General features: G+C 39.1%; 1 protein-coding gene across 1 annotated transcript in view; it reads right to left on the reverse strand.

Moving 5' to 3' along the window:
- LOC144967695 (uncharacterized) overlaps nt 1-18,961 on the reverse strand; it is a 45,463-nt gene that overhangs the window by 5,831 nt on the left and 20,671 nt on the right. Inside the window, exon 3 of the mRNA XM_078905236.1 lies at nt 7,575-7,730. Within this exon, the coding sequence (XP_078761362.1) occupies nt 7,575-7,730 (156 nt within the window). The remainder of the gene's footprint in view (nt 1-7,574; nt 7,731-18,961) is intronic.

Genomic DNA, 18,961 nt, shown 5'->3' on the forward strand with positions numbered 1-18,961 from the left:
GCAGCAAAAGGCTCAGATAAAAGTGCAGGCAGATACAACAGATGCAATTGAAATCAAGAAAGGAGTGCACCAGGGATGTGTTATGTCTCCTTGCTTGTTTAATTTATACACAGAGTCTATTTTTCGGCAAGTAGAAACAGCACAAGGGTTGAAGGTTGGTGGCCACATCATCAACAATTTACGTTACGCTGACGATACTGTCCTGTTGGCGGAAAGTAAGGAAGACCTACAGAAGCTACTTTCAAAAGTGAACGAAGAGAGTGAAGAAAAGGGGCTGTTTATGAATGCGAAGAAGACAAAAACAATGGTGATAACAAAAAAGAAAGAGCTCATAGACATAGATATAGAAATAGAAGAGTGTCCAGTGGAACAAGTAAAGGAGTTCACGTACTTGGGGCAGTTGGTAACATCCGATGCAAAGTCTGATAAAGAGATCAGGAGACGAATAATGCTGGCCAAAAATGCGTTCATGAAACTAAATCCAATCCTCACCAACACAAATATCTCCATCAGAACACGAATGAGATGCACCAAATGCTATGTGTGGTCCATTTTCTTTTATGGTTGTGAAACGTGGACACTAACCGCACAGACAGAACAACGTATTGAAGCTTTTGAGATGTGGACGTACAGGAGAATGCTGAAAATACCTTGGACAGCAAGAAAAACAAAGATCGAAGTCCTCGACCTAATGGGCCAAAAACAAAAAGAACTTCTTTTGCCTGTGAAGCACAAAAAGCTGTCATATTTTGGACATATGCGAAGACATGATAGTCTCGAAAAAAGGATGATGGAGGGAAGAATTGAAGGAAAGAGAGGCAGAGGAAGACAAAGGAAATCCTGGACAGATGGCATCAAGGAAGCTACAGGACGGCGCATGGCAGACTGTAACGAGGCTGCAATGGGCCGTGAAGGATGGAAGGCCATGACATCCGACCTCTGGAAAGAGATGGAACCCGGGTAAGGTAAGGTAAGATGTTCATATATCTCAGTATATTTTCTTTCAATTCATATGACACTCATTCTGCCTAACAACGATAAACTCAATTGTCCCCAGTAAGATGGTGGGTGTGATCCACCCAGTCAATCTGGTATTATGTTGGAATGAACCAGATAAAGAACATGAGTTTAAACTGAAAACAATAAGAAGTAGGAACTCGAGGTCTTTTGAAGTTTAGGAGATAGGAAATTCTAAGTCTCAAGTTCAACCTGACATAACACGCATTGAGACTGCTGGTCACAACCAGCACACAGTCAAAGTGCACAGGATAAAGAGGATGTCTGTGCAATTGAAAGAAAAATTAAAACAGTATTTTTTCACAAAAATACTTCTGATTACGTATCTAATAATATTGAGAAAGCGACAAAAGCGTCTTAATGGTAGAGCGCCACTGTTTTTAATTTACAAAGTTGATTCTAAACTGCTGAACATTATTATAACTTGAAGTCTCAAGGGTAAATAATTTTTCTTTCTGGCATATATCGAAAAAAGGGCAAGATAAAATAGGTGTCAACCTAATTTCAGTACTGCAAAGTGGCTAAATTTCTTGATCAAGGAAAATAACGAGATGGCGCTATCAGGGATTGGGCCAGGGGACCTCTGGGTGTCAATGCAATGTCTTATCCAATCGACCAGTTTGCCAACTGCAGTTGTGTACTATGTCGGGATGAATTAGATGCAAACTATTGAATGTAGTCAAATAGTCAAAGACATCAGACCGAGGTCGTGATTTCATTTTACTATGGCGAATGAGTATAATTTCTTCTATTGGCAACAATTGAAAATTCTCATTTCTTGTCATTCTTTTCTTCCTTGTTTTGCTTACTGAGATGCAACAAATTGTCACGATTGATCACAATATGCCATTTTCTTACTTCTTCTTCTTCCATTAAGACCAAAGCTTCAGGCTGAAGATTGTATGGCCGTTTGTTCAATATCAGGGGTTTTAGGGGGTAGCAGGGGGCGATTTTTTGAAGTCATCAGTCGAAAGGGCCTGTTTACACGTGGTTGGTAGGGAGTTCCAAAGTCGGATGGTGGAGGGGAAGAAATAGTAAAGATGATGGTTTGTACTTGAATGGGGGGATTTCAAAATTAAATGCTGAGTTTCGTGTTCTGTTGTTGTTCCGTTTCAAAAGGCTAGTTGGAATTTCGAGTTTTCCGTTTTGTGTTTCGTTGAATACGAGGACTTTGTTGATGGAACATCTTTCATGGAGCGGTTTCCATTGGAGATCGTTCATGAACCGAGTTACGCTCATATCCCGCTGACAAATTTGGTGACCCGACGTTGGACTTTCTCTAGCTCATTGATTTCTTGTGATGTGTGTGGGTTCCACACTGAGCTGCTATATTCCAGCATGGGCCTGACGTATGTTTCATAATATTTTGTATTTCACAGATTGGTGGCAGTGGCGGATTTGTCTGTTGAGGAAGACCGTGGTTCTAATTGCCTTAGTAGCTGTGTTGGCAATATGCTTCTTCCACTTCATATTTCTGTCCAGGGTCACGCCGAGGTACTTTGCATTCTCCACATTCTCGATATGGATTTCATAGTGGGAGTCGATTATGATTTTCTTTTTGTTCGTCACCCTGACATGACACTTTTGAGGTGGAATTCTTGCCTCCCATCACTGCAATTTATTTAGATCTTGTTGTCGTATGACAGTATTGTCCCCGTTTTTATTCCTCTGTACAAGATATGCGATCAATTTCAATGTGGACCACGGATGTAGACCTTCTGGCATGTCATTGATGTAAATGAGAAAGAGGAGTGGCCCAAGAACAGTGCCTTGCGGTACTCCTGACTCAACCTTTGTCGTGTTTGATTCTTTACCTAAGACAATTACTTTTTGGACTCTGTTACTAAGAAAAGATTCAATCTAGCTGGTGGCATTGTTAGCAATCCCGTCCTGTTTGATTTTAAAAAGCAGACTTCTCTGATGGACTTTGTCGAAAGCTTTTGAGAAGTGCAATAGAATTGCATCTGTCTGTCCTCGATTATCCAGTGTTTGCAAACAGTCAAATGAGGTTTCTAGCAGCTGTGTCTCACATGATAGGCGAGCTCAAAATCTATGTGAGCGTCAGTGAGGATGTTGTTTTCTTCCATAATTGAGCTGCATATAATATGCTCTAAAATTTTGCAGCTCACATATGTCAGTGAGATTGGACGATAATTTTCTGATAGCGTTTTGTCTCCTTCCTTGAATAGTGGGACGATGTCAGTCTGTTTCTAATCATTTGGCACAACTCCTTGGTCTAGTGAGGATTGGAATATAAGGGATAGTACCGGGACAATCTCATCCGCACAGTTTTTGAGAATTGGTGCTGGGTATTAAGCCTTTGAGTAATTTTTTACGCCCTATACGTTCACATGGATGTCAGCCATTTTGAAATTCACAATGCCACTTTGTTTAATGTGATTAGGTAGATCGTCGTGTGAATCCTGCGAAAAGACGGAGCAAAATTGTTCATTGAGGATATTTGCCTTTTTTAAAAGTGTCTTGATGGTAAGTTCCGTGCTTATCTTTCAATTCGGGAATGGTGTTGTTTCCGCTCTTCTATTTCGCCTTAATATATTCAAAAAGTTGTTTTTGTTGTTGTCTCCGTTAGTTTTGTCACGTGGTCGATATGTGCTTTCCGACATTCTTTTTGTCCTATCTTTTTCAATTATTGGTACTTTGAGCGTGCATTATCTGACTTCGTTCTCTCCATCCTTCTGTACCAGTTTTGCTTCTGTCTAATCAGGGCTCTGATTCATGGACCGAGACTATGGTAGTCTTAGACTATAGCAAAGTCTGAGACTTTGTAGTCTAAGACTTTGGGAAGTCCGAGACTACGGAAAGTAATATATTCATGGAGTCAGACTTCGTCCCTGACTATCAAGTCTCTGACTACGCTAGCGAAGTCTCAGACTACAGAGGTCAATCTATTTTTAACTGAGGATTCCTCGGAAACGTATCGCAAAACGTCATAGATATGTATTACTTTTCAGCTGCGCATGCGTCATACGAAGTAAGACAGAACTCATATCTATTTCTTCTTCGTGTTTGTTTTGATCGTTTTATTATATTTTGTTTGACCCAACAAATAAAAATAGTGTGGGACAAGTTTAGGGGTAAAAATTGTTTGAGAATGTGTGTGTGTAATGTTTTTAGTAAATATAAGTAACGATGGCACTTATCCACTGTGTAGCGTTGTTCTAAGTAGAGAGCGGTGGGCACTGCCTGAAACATGGGGTCCCGAAAATACTAACGAAAGAATAATGATGGATAGTAATCGGTCGGAGCAATACAGACAATGGGCGTTTTGGCTACAAACTCTTCGTCGGCACAACAAAAAAAAAAATGAAATGCAGTATAAATTGGATCGTCTGTACTCAACGATGGTTGGAGTGTGAACGAATCGTTAGCGTGGTGTGATAGAAATGATAAGGCCAGTGAGAGACTGCAATTTCTAGAAATAATGGACGATAAAAGAAATAATAGAAATATAATAGTAGTTGCAGTAGTAGTAGTAGTAGTAGTCGTAGTAGTAGTAGTAGTAGTAGTAGTAGTAGTAGTAGTAGTAGTAGTAGTGGTAGTAGTAGTAGAAGTAGTAGAAGTAGTAGTAGTGGTAGTAGTATAGTAGTAGTAGTAGTAGTAGTAGTAGTAGTAGTAGTAGTAGTAGTAGTAGTAGTAGTAGTAGTAGTGTGTAGTAGTAGTAGTGTAGTAGTAGTAGTAGTAGTAGTAGTAGTAGTAGTAGTAGTAGTAGTAGTAGTAGTAAGTAGTATGTAGTAGTAGTAGTAGCAGCAGCAGCAGTAGTAGTAGTAGTAGTAGTAGTAGTAGTAGTAGTAGTAGTAGTAGTAGTAGAAGTAGTAGTAGTAGTAGTAGTAGTAGTAGTAGTAGTAGGAGGAGGAGGAGGAGGAGGAGGAGGAGGAAGTTACTATGAAACTGTGTGTGTGTGTGGGGGGGGGGAGTCCCTGGAGAGTGTTTTGAATGGGCAAGATGAGGAGTGTATGTGCCATTGTCGAATCTTCGAGAAAAGAAAAAAAAAGATAAATAAATACAAATAAATATAAAATCAAAAACAGTCGAGTAGCCTTGTTCTAATCGCTGTACAATTACTACCCCCAGCGTATAGCACATATGATTTTGAAATTTAGTCCCAGACTACGATATTTACGCTGCTAAATCGGGGGTGTAAATTTCACCCGTTTAGTCCCCTGTTTAGTCTTCGACTTCGTGTAGTCCGGCTTACAACGCCTTTTAGTCAGAGACTACGGATATAGTCTCAGACTATCGTCGTAGTCTAGCTTCATGAATTAGACCCGTGTTTAATAGGTCATCTACTACCTGTTCATCATGTGTCTCCTCGTATTTCTTTCAGCAATTCTTTGCTTCGCTCATTCCAGCATTGGATGTATTGTTGTCTAAAACCCTTGTTATGTTCTTCTTTGTGGAGTTAAGGACAAGTTTGTTAAATCTCCCTATATTCTCAGCTTTTGGGTGATCCTTTGGCAGGTTTTTATCAATTTCATCAGCGAAAGTTTTCCAGTTTGCTTTTCTGAAATTCCAACTTGGTTTGGGCATGGTGTTCATGATTGGAATCTGGATTCCAGTTTTAACAAGGAATGGACTATGGTGACTGTGAGGAAAATCTCCCAGGATTTTTCTAGTTGACTTCAGAGACTTTCCATTTGTGTCCTTTGTTACAAACACGAGGTCTACGATATAGTCTGCGCACCAACGGGCCGAGTTCCTTTGTCTTTGGGGTTGTAAATGTGTGTTAGGTCATTAAGGTTTGCCCATTGTGAGATCGTATTCCATGGAGTGTCATTTTTATTGTAACAGACATATTTTTGAGTACATGTGATAGGTACTCACACTTAGCCATTGATCTTTCTTCTATATTTAGGGAAAGTATTTTAATGCCAATGACTATAGTTTTCAACGTTGGAGTCTAGCTCAATATTTTGTCATATCAACCGGACTTCCTACGTTTGACACGCGGTCCTTTTTGTACTGGGCGACGACCGAGCCAACATGGTATCTTTTCCTATTTTTCAGTTTCAATGAGTTGGAGATGTGGATCCAGGAGGAGGAAGAACCTTGTCTGGACGCCGGTTTGGATCATTCTTGGTCTGGCTACCCATCTTCAGTTGTTCCAGCAGGAATGGATCTCGGTTGGTATCACCTACAGGGTCATGGCAGAACACAAGCTCCTGTACGACGGCAACGTGATGATCCTTCGCAGGAGAAGCCGGTATAAAAATAATGTCACAAAATGGCTAATTACTCGAATACGTGAAAATAGATGTTACCTATTGTTAGCGTTTTGTTTGCATTTATTTGGTCCCAGTAGTGCACTGCTAATTATGTGCTCTTGGCTCTCCTTTCGTTATTCGTGTTAGTTTTGTGATTGTCATATATGGTTTTGATTGGCTGTTCTGTGCTGCCAATGTATTGTGCCGTAGTGATGTTGGTGGTTATGTTAGCTTTATAGATGATGGTCTTTTGTAAGCATTGTCCTTGTAAGGGGTAATCGTTCTTTTCCTGCAGTTGCAATTCGTTGTTGGCTTTTATCATTGGGTTTACTTATTATTTGCTTGTTGTGGTTCGTGATTATCTGCTTCATGTTATAAAGGCAGCCGTAGCTTATTTCCCGTTGTTCCTGTTTAATATTTTATGGAGCCCGTGGTTTTGGGGGAAGTGTTTATCAATGAGAGCGATAAATTATTTTGCAAATATTTGTTGTGACTGATCTGGTGAATGGTGGGTTGAACCAAATTGTGTTGCGTTTTCTGTTGTTTTTTTTTTGTGTGGCCTTGTATGTTCCATTTTTATATGTCAGTTTGTGGTCGTGGCCGCTGTGTTAAATATAAGGTTTTTGATTCATTGAAAATCGTATCCTCTGAAGAGGGGCTAGTCAATCGCAGTTCAATTATTTCTAGATTTCGTTTTAGTATTGTCGGCGGGTGGTTGGAGTGTTTATTAATATATGGGTGTGTGTTATTTGGTTTCCTGTATGGCCTGAATGTGTTCGTATGGAGGCATAGGTGGTATCAAGGAAATCCATTTGGTTTAAATTTGTTAGGATTGTGATTTTTAAGTCGAAGTCTTTGTATATTTTAATATTTTTTCTCTTGGTTCGTTCAATGTTTGACTTTGATGTTGTTTTGTGTACTCCAAGTCCGTCGTCTTTATAGAGGCCGAAGTTTATGTCTGGTAGTTCTTCTTTTATCACGTGTGTGAGGAACAATTCAAATAATTCGCATATTTCGACTCCGTCGTATGCTCCCATGGTAACGTCGAATTGTTCTTATTTCTCTCTCTCTCTCTCTCTCTCTCTCTTATATATATATATATATATATATATATATATATATATATATATATATATATGTGTGTGTGTGTGTGTGTGTGTGTGTGTTTAGGCTAAATAGGCTAAAACTAAGTAATCAAAACACTAATCAGCGATTATGCAAAAAAGACACCACAATATCTTAGAAAAAAGCAATAATACAGATTGTTAAATTTAAATTAGAAACAGGGATAAAATATGATTATCATTATTTGTAAGAAATCAAATTGCAACCTACCCATCATGGGCATATTATAGGTGGGCATATTGTATGATGGAACAAATCCCCCAAATGGTGGGGCAGCACCAATGAAATGTCTTGGCTGTGAGATTTGAAAAGTTGTGGAAGCTGGACGCACCATCCTGAATAATCTACTACCACGTCTACTTTGAACTGGAAAGATGAAACAAAGCAGACAAAAGTCTAAACACTTGCGCATAAATGAATAAAGGATATAGAATTATTAACCAAAAGATCGAAATTCAAAATCATGATAATACTAATAATAATGATATTAATACTGATAATAATAATAATAATAATAATAATAATAATAATAATAATAATAATAATAATAATAATAATAATAATAATAATAATAATAATAATAACAACAATAATAATAATAATAATGGTTATGATGATAATGATGATGATGATGATGATGATGATGATGATGATGATGATGATGATGATAATAAGAGTAATGGTAATCATTATTATAAATCGCGGAACACTCCTATCATTCTCCATCAGCCAAAACAAACAGATTGCAGTCCACCACCATAGCAAAAGTAGAGGAAACGTACTGAACAAGCAACTTGAATCTGTTTTCACCCAAGATGACCAAAAGTTTTGCAAATGGTACATCTCATGGTTATCCGTGTATCCACCTATTCCGGACCTTGAATTAACAACCAATTGTATATATTCAAACTTCTTTATCTCATCAAAACAAACTGAGCAAGCGGTTCAGATAACATTCTCAACATGTTATTGAAAATTTTGCAGCTGAGCTGGCTCAGCTGGTTTAAGCAAAGTATCCATTCGGGAGACTTACCTGAATATTGGAGAAATGCAAACATCTCCCCTTTGTAATAAAGGCTGTAGATATGAAGCAGGTAATCACCGTCAGGTTTCACTGACAAGCGAATGCTGTAAAACTCTGGAAGGCATCAAGTTCCGCCATAATATATTAAACCACATGGAAAATAACAACATCTTAACTTCCCTTCAACATAGATTTTTTCGTCAAAGATCGTGCGAAACACAGCTTGTAATAACAATTGATGACGTAATGAAACGTAAAATAGAGGGGGGGGGGAAATGTCGATATTGCTATTTTGAACTTCAGCAAAGCCGTCGACATAATGCCTCATCGAAGATTTATCTACAAGTTTGAGCATTATGGAATCAGAGAAACCTTGTAAATTGAATATATAATTGTTTCTGGTACGACTAAAACAGTGTGTTGTGGTTGAAGGGACGTCTCCACACCATGTGAAGTTATCTTTTGTGTACCCCAAGGTACAGTACTGGGGCCACTCTTATTTCTCTGTAAGTTCAATAACCTACCAGAGAAGTTGTATGCCAACGCCTGTTTGCTATATAGTACGATAGAGTCGCCTTAAGATCACCATATTACTTCAAAACAACCTAGCATCACTAAACAATTGGGCCAATACATGGGGAATGCAAATGTTACATCATGTCTATTCACTACAAACTAACGACATCCATCATCCTTCACTTTCAGTCTCAAAATGTATACTCTTGAAAATGTTAGAGGAAATCAGTGAAAATTAATAATAACAAATCTAACAGCATCCGGGGCATCATTAGTAGAAACCTAAAATATTCCCCCAAACACCTTAAACAACTGGCAAACGTCCTGGAATACTGGAGCATCACATGGAAAAGCATCCAAGAAAAACATCAACAACTTAGAAATAATACGACGTCGAGCAGCTCGCTTGTCTACAACAACTACAATTACAACAACAGCGTTACAGAAATGCTAAATTCAATATATACCATTGGACTTACTTAGATGAAGGCCTTATATTTTTTCACAAATTAATGTATGGACAAATAGCTGTCCCGAATAACACGCTCGAAGTAAACCCGAAGCCACAGAGGAACGCACAAAACCAGATGCAGCTAAATCAGCCGTTTTGCCAAACCATACCAAAACGTGTTCTTCCCGCGCACCATCCGGGAGTGGACTCACTTACAAAAAACACTTATCAAAATACACTTTGAATAAATAAAAAGATTAAAGTAAAAATTAAAAAATAGTAATTGACAGAATTAATAAAACAAATATTGAAAAAAATGTTATCCTCAGTGGGATTTGAACCCTATACCTTCCAGTTCAGAGTCAAACAGTCTAATCACTATGCCACGTATTCACTCGACTTATGAAGAATGTCACTCTTATTTTTTTTATTTTAAATCATGCCAGTTGCACAATAGCAGTAATAAAGAAATAGCAATAAAAAATTTTTGACAAGTTATGTTGCAAAAACATCGGACTGTCAGTAACTGCAAGTGTTCAATCTGGAAGTAGGTCAAAACCGGGATTGTCTCACTTTTAGATGTCTTTATTTAAAAATAGTTCCTTATGGATACTGAATAGTGTGAAACCACGTTTCAGTATCTGATACTGAACAGCCATTTCGAAGAAAGAATCAGACATAGCAACCGATTTTGGACGGGCCTGTAAGATAGACCAGCTTCCTATTCAAAGGATGGCAAGTACTTGCTATTTTCTGTTTGAAGCTATAGACACCGGGATAAATCCGGCTCCTTGTGCCCAATGGCTATGACGGGGTCCTTTTTATGAAATCTCACCACAGTATCTAGAAGAACTTGAAAACGTCTTTAAGTCATCTTCAATTGATGAGTAAGTATACATCAATATTGGTGTGAGGGACCGAGAAAACTCTCATATTTACACTCCTTGATGTGAAACAGTTTACCACCAAGCCTCAGTGTGTCTATGGAGTATTTCAAAGAAATAAATAATTCATTTCTACTTGTTATCATATCTTCTTAGCTAAGTTCAAAATGAGTGTGATTTATCTAGTCTATAAGTATAAGTATAGATAGAATGAAATTGACGTCACTTAACCCCATTGTTATTGTTTTTCGCCAGCTATTTTTATTAGTAGATCTCACTACATTGTATCAATCAGACCATAAACGGTCAAGGTTACACAGTTTTGTGTGTTGGTTCTCTACCTCCTCCTCCTTTTCCTCTTCCTCCTTCTTCTCCTCGTCCTGTCGTCTTCTATAATGTCCACCAATCTATCTGTTTATCTATCCGTGTCTCTATTTATATGATATATGTTCCTCCAATTATCCATCTTTGTATCTATACTTGCTGTTTTTGTGGTTGTTTTTGTGACTGCAATAGTAATAGTAATAGTAGTAGCATCAGCAGCAGCAGCAGGAGTAGCAGTTGTAGTAGTAGTAGTAGTAGTAGTAGTAGTAGTAGTAGTAGTAGTAGTATTTTTAATTCAGAAAAGTGAGTGGAGAGAATAAACATTTTTCGCGGCGGTGGTGGGGTTTGAACCTGCGACCTTATTGGTACGACAACTCCGCCTGGCAGGTGAGAGCGTGGCTCTACCGTGTGAGCTATCCACGAACACAAAAATATTCGTATCAAACCCAAGTCATTTCTAGAGCCCTCTCTCACCCACTTCTGGAGACCGCCGGTTCGCTCGCACACAACCATCGCGAAGTTATTTGACCAGCAGTTAAGCTTAATAGCCAATATTCTCAACACAAACATATAACATAGAAACGATTGAGACATTGAGTATGCTCCGGTATATGGGGTGAATTTTTAATTCAGAAAAGTGAGTGGAGCAGGCACTTATGTTGGTAACAACAAGATATGAAGTAAGTAGAAAAGTGCCAGAAGACAATAGAGAATGAAAATTTTTCGCGGCGGTGGTAGTGTTTGAACCTGCGACCTTATTGGTACGACAACTCCGCCTGGCAGGTGAGAGCGTGGCTCTACCGTGTGAGCTATCCACGAACACAAAAATATTCTTTTCAAACCCAAGTCATTTCTAGAGCCCTCTCTCACCCACTTCTGGAGACCACCAGTTCGCTCGCACACAACCATCGCGAAGTTATTTGACCAGCAGTTAAACTTAATAGCCAATATTCTCAAAACAAACATATAACATAGAAACGATTGAGACATTGAGTATGCTCCGGTATATGGGGTGAATTTTTAATTCAGAAAAGTGAGTGGAGCAGGCACTTATGTTGGTAACAACAAGATATGAAGTGAGTAGAAAAGTGCCAGAAGACAATAGAGAATAAAAAAAATTTTTGTTGTCGTACCAATAAGGTCGCAGGTTCAAACCCCACCACCGCCGCGAAAATTTTTTATTCTCTATTGTCTTCTGGCACTTTTCTACTCACTTCATATCTTGTAGTAGTAGTAGTAGTAGTAGAAGTAGTAGTAGTAGTAGTAGTAGTAGTAGTAGTAGTAGTAGTAGTAGTAGTAGTAGTAGTAGTAGTAGTAGTAGTTTTTCTTCTTCTTTAAATAACACAAAACGAAAAAGGCTCCCGATGCGGTTATCAAATCAATGTTTATATATATATATATATATATATATATATATATATATATATATATATATATATATATATAATGACTAGCAGGCAGTTGACTCAGAGACATGTTCGGCGAACAGTAACGAACACAACGAATAAGACGTTCAGATAAGGACGGAAAGGCTAACAGTCCTTTGTCGCGTTCGCCGAACATAGTTTTGTCGCGTTGTCATCTTCGCCGAATATTGTTCAGGTATAAAGCCACAATATAAAAAACAGGACATATCTCGAAAGTGTCACCAGAATCACAATCACCAGCTTGTCATATGATGAACAGTCGAACATAGGACGAAAAATCACCACCTATTTACTGAGCACACCTTTACGACTGAACAACTGCTTGCCACTTTTCTCACTTAACAGGGCTGGAGCGTCTTACATTGTAGAACTACAAGTGGACCGTACAAATATTGACTTTCACATCGACACTGGAGCTCAACTATCGACAATAACTGTCAACGACAAAAACGTCTCATTGGATATCCCGTCATGACGTCATTTCCCTTCAAACTTATACAGGACAACAGGGTACTGTCCTCGGTGAAACCAACGTTGGTGTTGTTTATAACGGAACTACATATCTTATGCCTCTTATCGGAAGGAACCCTACTAAACTAATTGATGGTAAGCCGGTTTCTAAGCAAGCAGAATATTTCCTGCCATTTATCCCGTTTTGTCTCCTTGACTATTTATTTCTTGTGTGAAAAGGCCTGAGATACCCTTAGTACATGTCAAATACACAAATAGGCCAGGCGCAGTTGGTGAGAATTTCTCACAATAGCTTGGCACACTGATAAAGCAATTTCGTAAAAAAACCTGATGACACGATGTATTTTTTCTCAATCATCTGTGTTAAAATTGTGAGTGATGCTCACGATCTGTGGGCTGTTTACTCTGTGTGATAGGTAAGCACTTAAGGTGGCTATGGGTCTTCGGTTCACGGGCAGCAGTTGATTTCAGGTTCCTGGGAAATGAGAGCCGCAAGGACCGGTTCCGGTTCCTAGAACCGGTCCTTTTCAACATTGAACATTCTTGAGGGACCGTTACACGATGAAACCCGTGGTCTAGAGTAGGTTATCAGTGAAAGTGAGAGCGGGGACAGCTTCGGTGAGAGGTAGAGTGATGTGTGCTGTGCAGATAGCGCTATTACACAGGAATGACAAGAATTGTGTGTCTGCGAAGATTGATGGGGAAAGGAATTGGGATTGTTAATATTTTGTGTCTGTGGCATGCTGGACCAAAAGTATGGGAAGAGTTTGTTTTGATCTGTTTTATGTTTTTTGTTTTTGTTTTTTTTTGGGGGGGGGGGGTGTCTCCATTCATTCTTTCTGTTTTTGTGCGGCTATGTGGTCTTGTGGTATGACACTCGCTTTCGGATCGGAAGGTCCTGGGTTCGAGCCTCGCTCGGCGCCTAGTTGAGTCCTTGAAAGACTCTTTTCTCACATCCCCTCACCGTACTCAGGTGTAAAATGAGTACCTGGTCGTCAACAGTGTTGTCTCTGTCGGAAAAAAATTGTGTAACATCGCCTATCGGGCGTCATATCTCGTTCTACATGTTACCTGTTGCTATTAGTCGGGGACCCTTTGTAAAGCGCGTTGAGCACATTTAGTGGGTATTGCGCTATATAAAAGCTCACTTATTTATTTTCTTGATTTTTAATTTCAAAAAATATTTCTACCTTTGGAGGACGCTAGTCTATCCCAAAGTTTTTTTCGCCAGATCTAACAAACCCAGCTACCCATTCACTGCTGAATAGACAGGGAGTTCAGACAAAAAAGCTCGACTGCACCCGGGATCGATCTCTGGCCTTTGCGTATAAAGAGAGTGCTCTATCAACTGAGCTATCGGGGCCCCCAAGTATTCTATTGGGCTTTTTAAAAATATGGACGTTATAACTGTTATTATGGAAGGAAGATATAATGTGTGAAACTCATATTATTTGATTAGTTAAAACACCAAACGAAATTTTAATATTATTGTATTATTTTAAATGACAACAATGCGATAGAAAGGAGTGGTAACCCAGAGATAGACAAAAGAAAACAAAAAAACGGACTTGCTAGGTTCGAAACACACACACACACACCACACCACACACACACACACACACACACACATACACATCTTTAGCAGTCACATTCATTTCAAACACATTAATTTCAAACAATAACCCATTAGAGAAGAGGGGTGCTGCCTTCATCATAAATCATTGTCATTGCGATCATTATGGTGTAGTAAATTTTGAAATTTACCCCGTATCATGCAATCGTCCAAGGCGACGACGGTTGTCATGCGACTCCTGTTCCCCCCATCCCACACAGCAGAGGGCGGTTTGCGGAGTGGAGGGAGATGGTCGTCGTCTGTGTCGTTTAGTGTATAGCAAAGGGGGTGGGTGCGATTAATTAAGTGGGATGGGTGGTGTTTGGTGGAAGATAGGCAGAAGAACTGAGGCAAAGAATCGCTGGGGCAGTAGTATGGCGCGAGAATCGATGGGACCGTTGAAAGGTTATAAGAAGTAAGGACCGCCAACGGTTCTCCACTTTGGGACCGGTCCCCGGTTCTCAGCTGAAGGACCGGGGGACCGGTCCTCAGCGCGGCACTACTGAATACTGTTGAACGAAAGTATTCCCCTAAGGAGGCATGTCTATTATTTTTGGGATTCGAAAATTTCTTCAACATGTTTATGGACATCACATTACCATAGACACTGATCACAAGACATTACTTGGTTGACTAGGTGAACACAAGTCATTCCCTGATCACGTGTCAGCACTGGGATATCACACTAGCTGGTTACGACTACCCATTTGGAATACAGACCGTGTAATCAAATCACTAATGTAGACGCTTTAAGCAGATTGCCTTAGAATGACCAAGTCAGTGTATTAACTCCACCCGAAGTAGACAATTTGTTCAAATGTATTGACAAGTTAACTGTTGTCACAAGGGGAGTTAACGATATGGAATTTTCTAATTGACACGGAATTAAGGCCTCGTGGACGAAGACGAAACTTCACATCTATCTATATGTGAAAAACGCTCAAACTACACCAATATTGGACAACAAAAATTAAGTGCGAACATCTGACAGACACGCCCACTACCCTACATTCAAAACAATGGATCATATGGGAATTAACACTACACGCTAGCCACTTACAACAATACATGCTCTCCAACAACAAAATATCGTAAAGGACAGACGTGTTTTTCTCCTGTTCAGTGTTGTGCTATTATTCATTAATAAGGGATTTCTATCCCTTCCTGGTTTGGCCATAGGAAGAGCTGGCCACCTCCAATCTGTTCATCAAACGGCATCAAACGTACAACCTGAAGCAGAGAGACGGCCATTTCGGCTAAGGACCTCAACTGCTACGAAGACAAGAACCACAATAAAAAATATTGTGGTTTTGTTTTGTTTGTTTTATCCTTTGCCCAATGATGAATCATAAACATTTTAAAATATGTTTAATATGATAAATATATTTCCCATATATATATATATATATATATATATATATATATATATATATATATATATATATATATATATATATATATAAAATGTAAATTCGTACCATACCATAATATTTCAAACAGAATAAATCTGACTTACTTTATTGTCAATTACACGTAGGACTGGAATTGGTTTATTCATTACTTATTGTTTTGTGAAGGTCATGTCCTTAGACAGCTATACGAGCCACTAATCATTGCTGTTAAATATTTTATGTAATATGTAACGGGGAAATCATAGGGTTGCAGACCTCTACATAATTTAATTCTAATTAATAGGGCGATTCTGTGAGTGCAGGAGCTGACAACCTATGTAAAACGCTTTGTGTGGTGTGGAGAGTATTAACTAAGTTCTCTTAAACTTTAAAATTTAATCTCCACCCAAATACCACATTACACATATTATCTCGGTTGAGAAAATACGCCATGGAACGAATAAAGATTTTATTCTTGATAGAGTCAAACACTAGACATTCAACACGGCTGGCCTTGTGTTGTAAATGAGTCGTTCAAGTCTTACAAAGCTCTGCAGTGTGAATTGAGTATAGAGAATGATTGTTTATTGTGGCGAACTAGAATTGCTATCCCAGCTTCACAACAACACAGTGTGTTGAAATTATTACACGATACACACACACACACACACACACACACACACACACACACACATAGGTATCGCCGGAATGAAGGCTCAGGTCAGGTTTGGAGGTGTAAAATTGACAAAGATCGAAAAGATGGTCAAATCATGTTATACTTGCCAGGTAAAGTAGAAAAGTGCCAGAAGACAATAGAGAATTGTGTGTGTTGGACCCGCGATCTTGAAGTCGAAGGTGAGAGAGGGCTCTAGTAATGAATAATCTGAGTTAGATACGATTTTTTGGGGATCGTGGATAGCTCATAAGGTAGAGTCACGTTCTCACCGGCCAGGCGGAGTTGTCGTACCAATAAGGTCGCGGGTTCAAACCCCCATCACCGCCGCGAAAAATTGTTATTCTCTATTGTTTTTTGGCACTTTTCTACTCACTTCATCTCTTGTAATTGCCAGGTAAGTGACAGAGCGACCCCTAAGGCCACTCTTCATCCATGGGAATTAGATATCCGAACCGTGGGATCGAATACATATTGACTTTGCATGTCCTTTCATGGGAAATTTGTTCTTGGTCCTCGCGGATGCCCATTCAAAATGGACTGACGTGAGAATAATGACAAAAATTACTGCCTCACATACAATTCTTGAACTGCTAGATGTGTTTGCCACATTAATTTGCCATCATGAGTCTAACAAAACCAATATTTTCGATTATGGTCACTGGCGGTCGGTCTATTGAGCAAAGTTGTTTTGTGCCGCCCTATAATTCTCAAATTTAGCAGATACTGCTTTTTGTCTCACTTTTTGCCTATGCTGATTTTCGTTAACACTCTCTCCTGTCTTACTTGCCATGATTGGTACCTGTAACTACTGTACGAAGGTTGTGCGTCATCACGGACGGCTCTCTTTTTCTTGTTGCCCCACGCGATGCGAGATGACATGCGACAATGAGCTGAGGGTGGGGTATGGGGGCTACCATGAGCCAAAAAGTCAACAGGCCGTCCAAGTATTTTATATAAAAGACTGTTTTCTTCTGTTTTAAAACCACGGCTATCCACTTCCCACTTCCCACCACAAACAACTGATACTCTTGATTGCTAAAATAACTAGGTCAAGCCGGCAAATTTAATTTTGCACACCTTGAGGCCTGACTTGGGAGAAATCAAAACCATATCAATTTTATCATTGAAAGAACAGGTTTGTTGTAATCAAACCATACGGATGAAGAAAATTACAATAAATATAGATCTTATGCTATTCGTTTTCCTCAAATGGATGTTAATCATCAATAAGAATATTAGACAAATCATTCACCGAGTAGAGCCCCATGATGCTATAACTAAGATTCACAGTCCATTATCCCGACATACACAGCAGTTCAATTTGTAGTTATTAGTTATGTTATTGTCTTTGGAGTAGATAAGAAGTGCATTGAGGTTGGATTTTCTATTCCTTCTATTAATGACTGTTATCACAGTTGATATTCGAAGGAAGAAATTTATATGGCAGTCTAATTGCTGTTGTCATGTTGTTCTTTAAAAAAAAATGATATTCACAAATCTCAATGAACAGACGTGTATCGCAATCCATACCGAAACAACAATGAAAGGATCCATAGACTTCAATGATCGGATGTTATATAATTTTTTCTGTAGAGGAAAATCGACAAATGGACCTCTTTTACATAATATATGCCCGTCGTAAATGCCACTTATGTGAGTATATCTCTTAAAAATTCAAACCCCACATGACCCCCCCCCCCCCCATTTTATTTTTACACACAATATACACACATTCTAAAAAAATAAACCCACTAGAACATTGATATTGAGCAATTTCCGCTAAGTGAGCTCAAGACACTTAAAAAGGGCTCCTAAGCCAAAAGCATCATGAAGACGAGACATGATGCCTGTTGGGCGAGATAACATTTTCCTCCAACATAATCAACACTGCTTCTGGTCAGGTACTTACTCATTTTACACCTGAGTACAGTGAGATAATGTTTTCGATCCATGCCGCCTTAAATAAACAGCCAGCAACCGCCCCTGATTATGGTCCAACCTTTACGAGTGCAGAATAATTTCAAGTTTTATGACTACAAAACGATGACAAACACACGGGCAGCCCATACCATCCTAGTTCAAATTGCCTCGGAGAAAAAGCAGTACAAACTTTCAAACAAGCTATGGTGAAGACGAGTCTGGTAGTGTAAGAGAGAAAATATACCGATTTCTGACAAAGTATCGAATATACTCCTCCCTCGACCACGGGCATATTATGTCATTCTGAATTAAACTTCGGGAGAAAGACTAGAACTGAACTCGATCTGCTGCACTCAAATTTGCAATCATATGTGCACGATCGCCAAAGAACACAATTATGACAAAACAGCCTCTGACTGTCTAGTTGTCGAAGATAAGATGTTTGAAAGAACAATGAACAAACTAAAGAAAGAAGAGTAGGTACCTGCTATAATAAAACAACAAACTTGCCCTCTGCCTTATAAGGTTTGAACCCAGTCTCATGGTTTACTGAGACGGCATCAATATCAGATTCATGCCACAAATTGTGATCTTGAGCCCTGGACGGTAATAAAGTCAATCAACACCTCCATACCCTGGGGCGTCACGGTTAGTAACGCTGTCGTCAATTCCAGTGTACCACCACAGATTTCTACTGAACTACTGTAGTAAGGTAGGAATCTGTGTGTAACACACACAAAACACTCGTCACGACGACAGGTGGGCACCAATCAGTTTACACACTTCCGTGGGGGAGGAAACGATGAAGGATGAGGACAACTCACGAGTTGTAAACAAAAACGCTCGACTCGTCCAATCAAACTCCCAGATGGGCTTAATATAGTTCACTTTTAAATTGTTA

The sequence above is a fragment of the Berghia stephanieae genome, chromosome 3, assembly GCF_034508935.2.
Source record: "Berghia stephanieae isolate SIO BIC M18660-M18661 chromosome 3, UCSD_Bste_1.3, whole genome shotgun sequence".
Taxonomy (NCBI): Eukaryota; Metazoa; Mollusca; class Gastropoda; order Nudibranchia; family Aeolidiidae; genus Berghia; species Berghia stephanieae.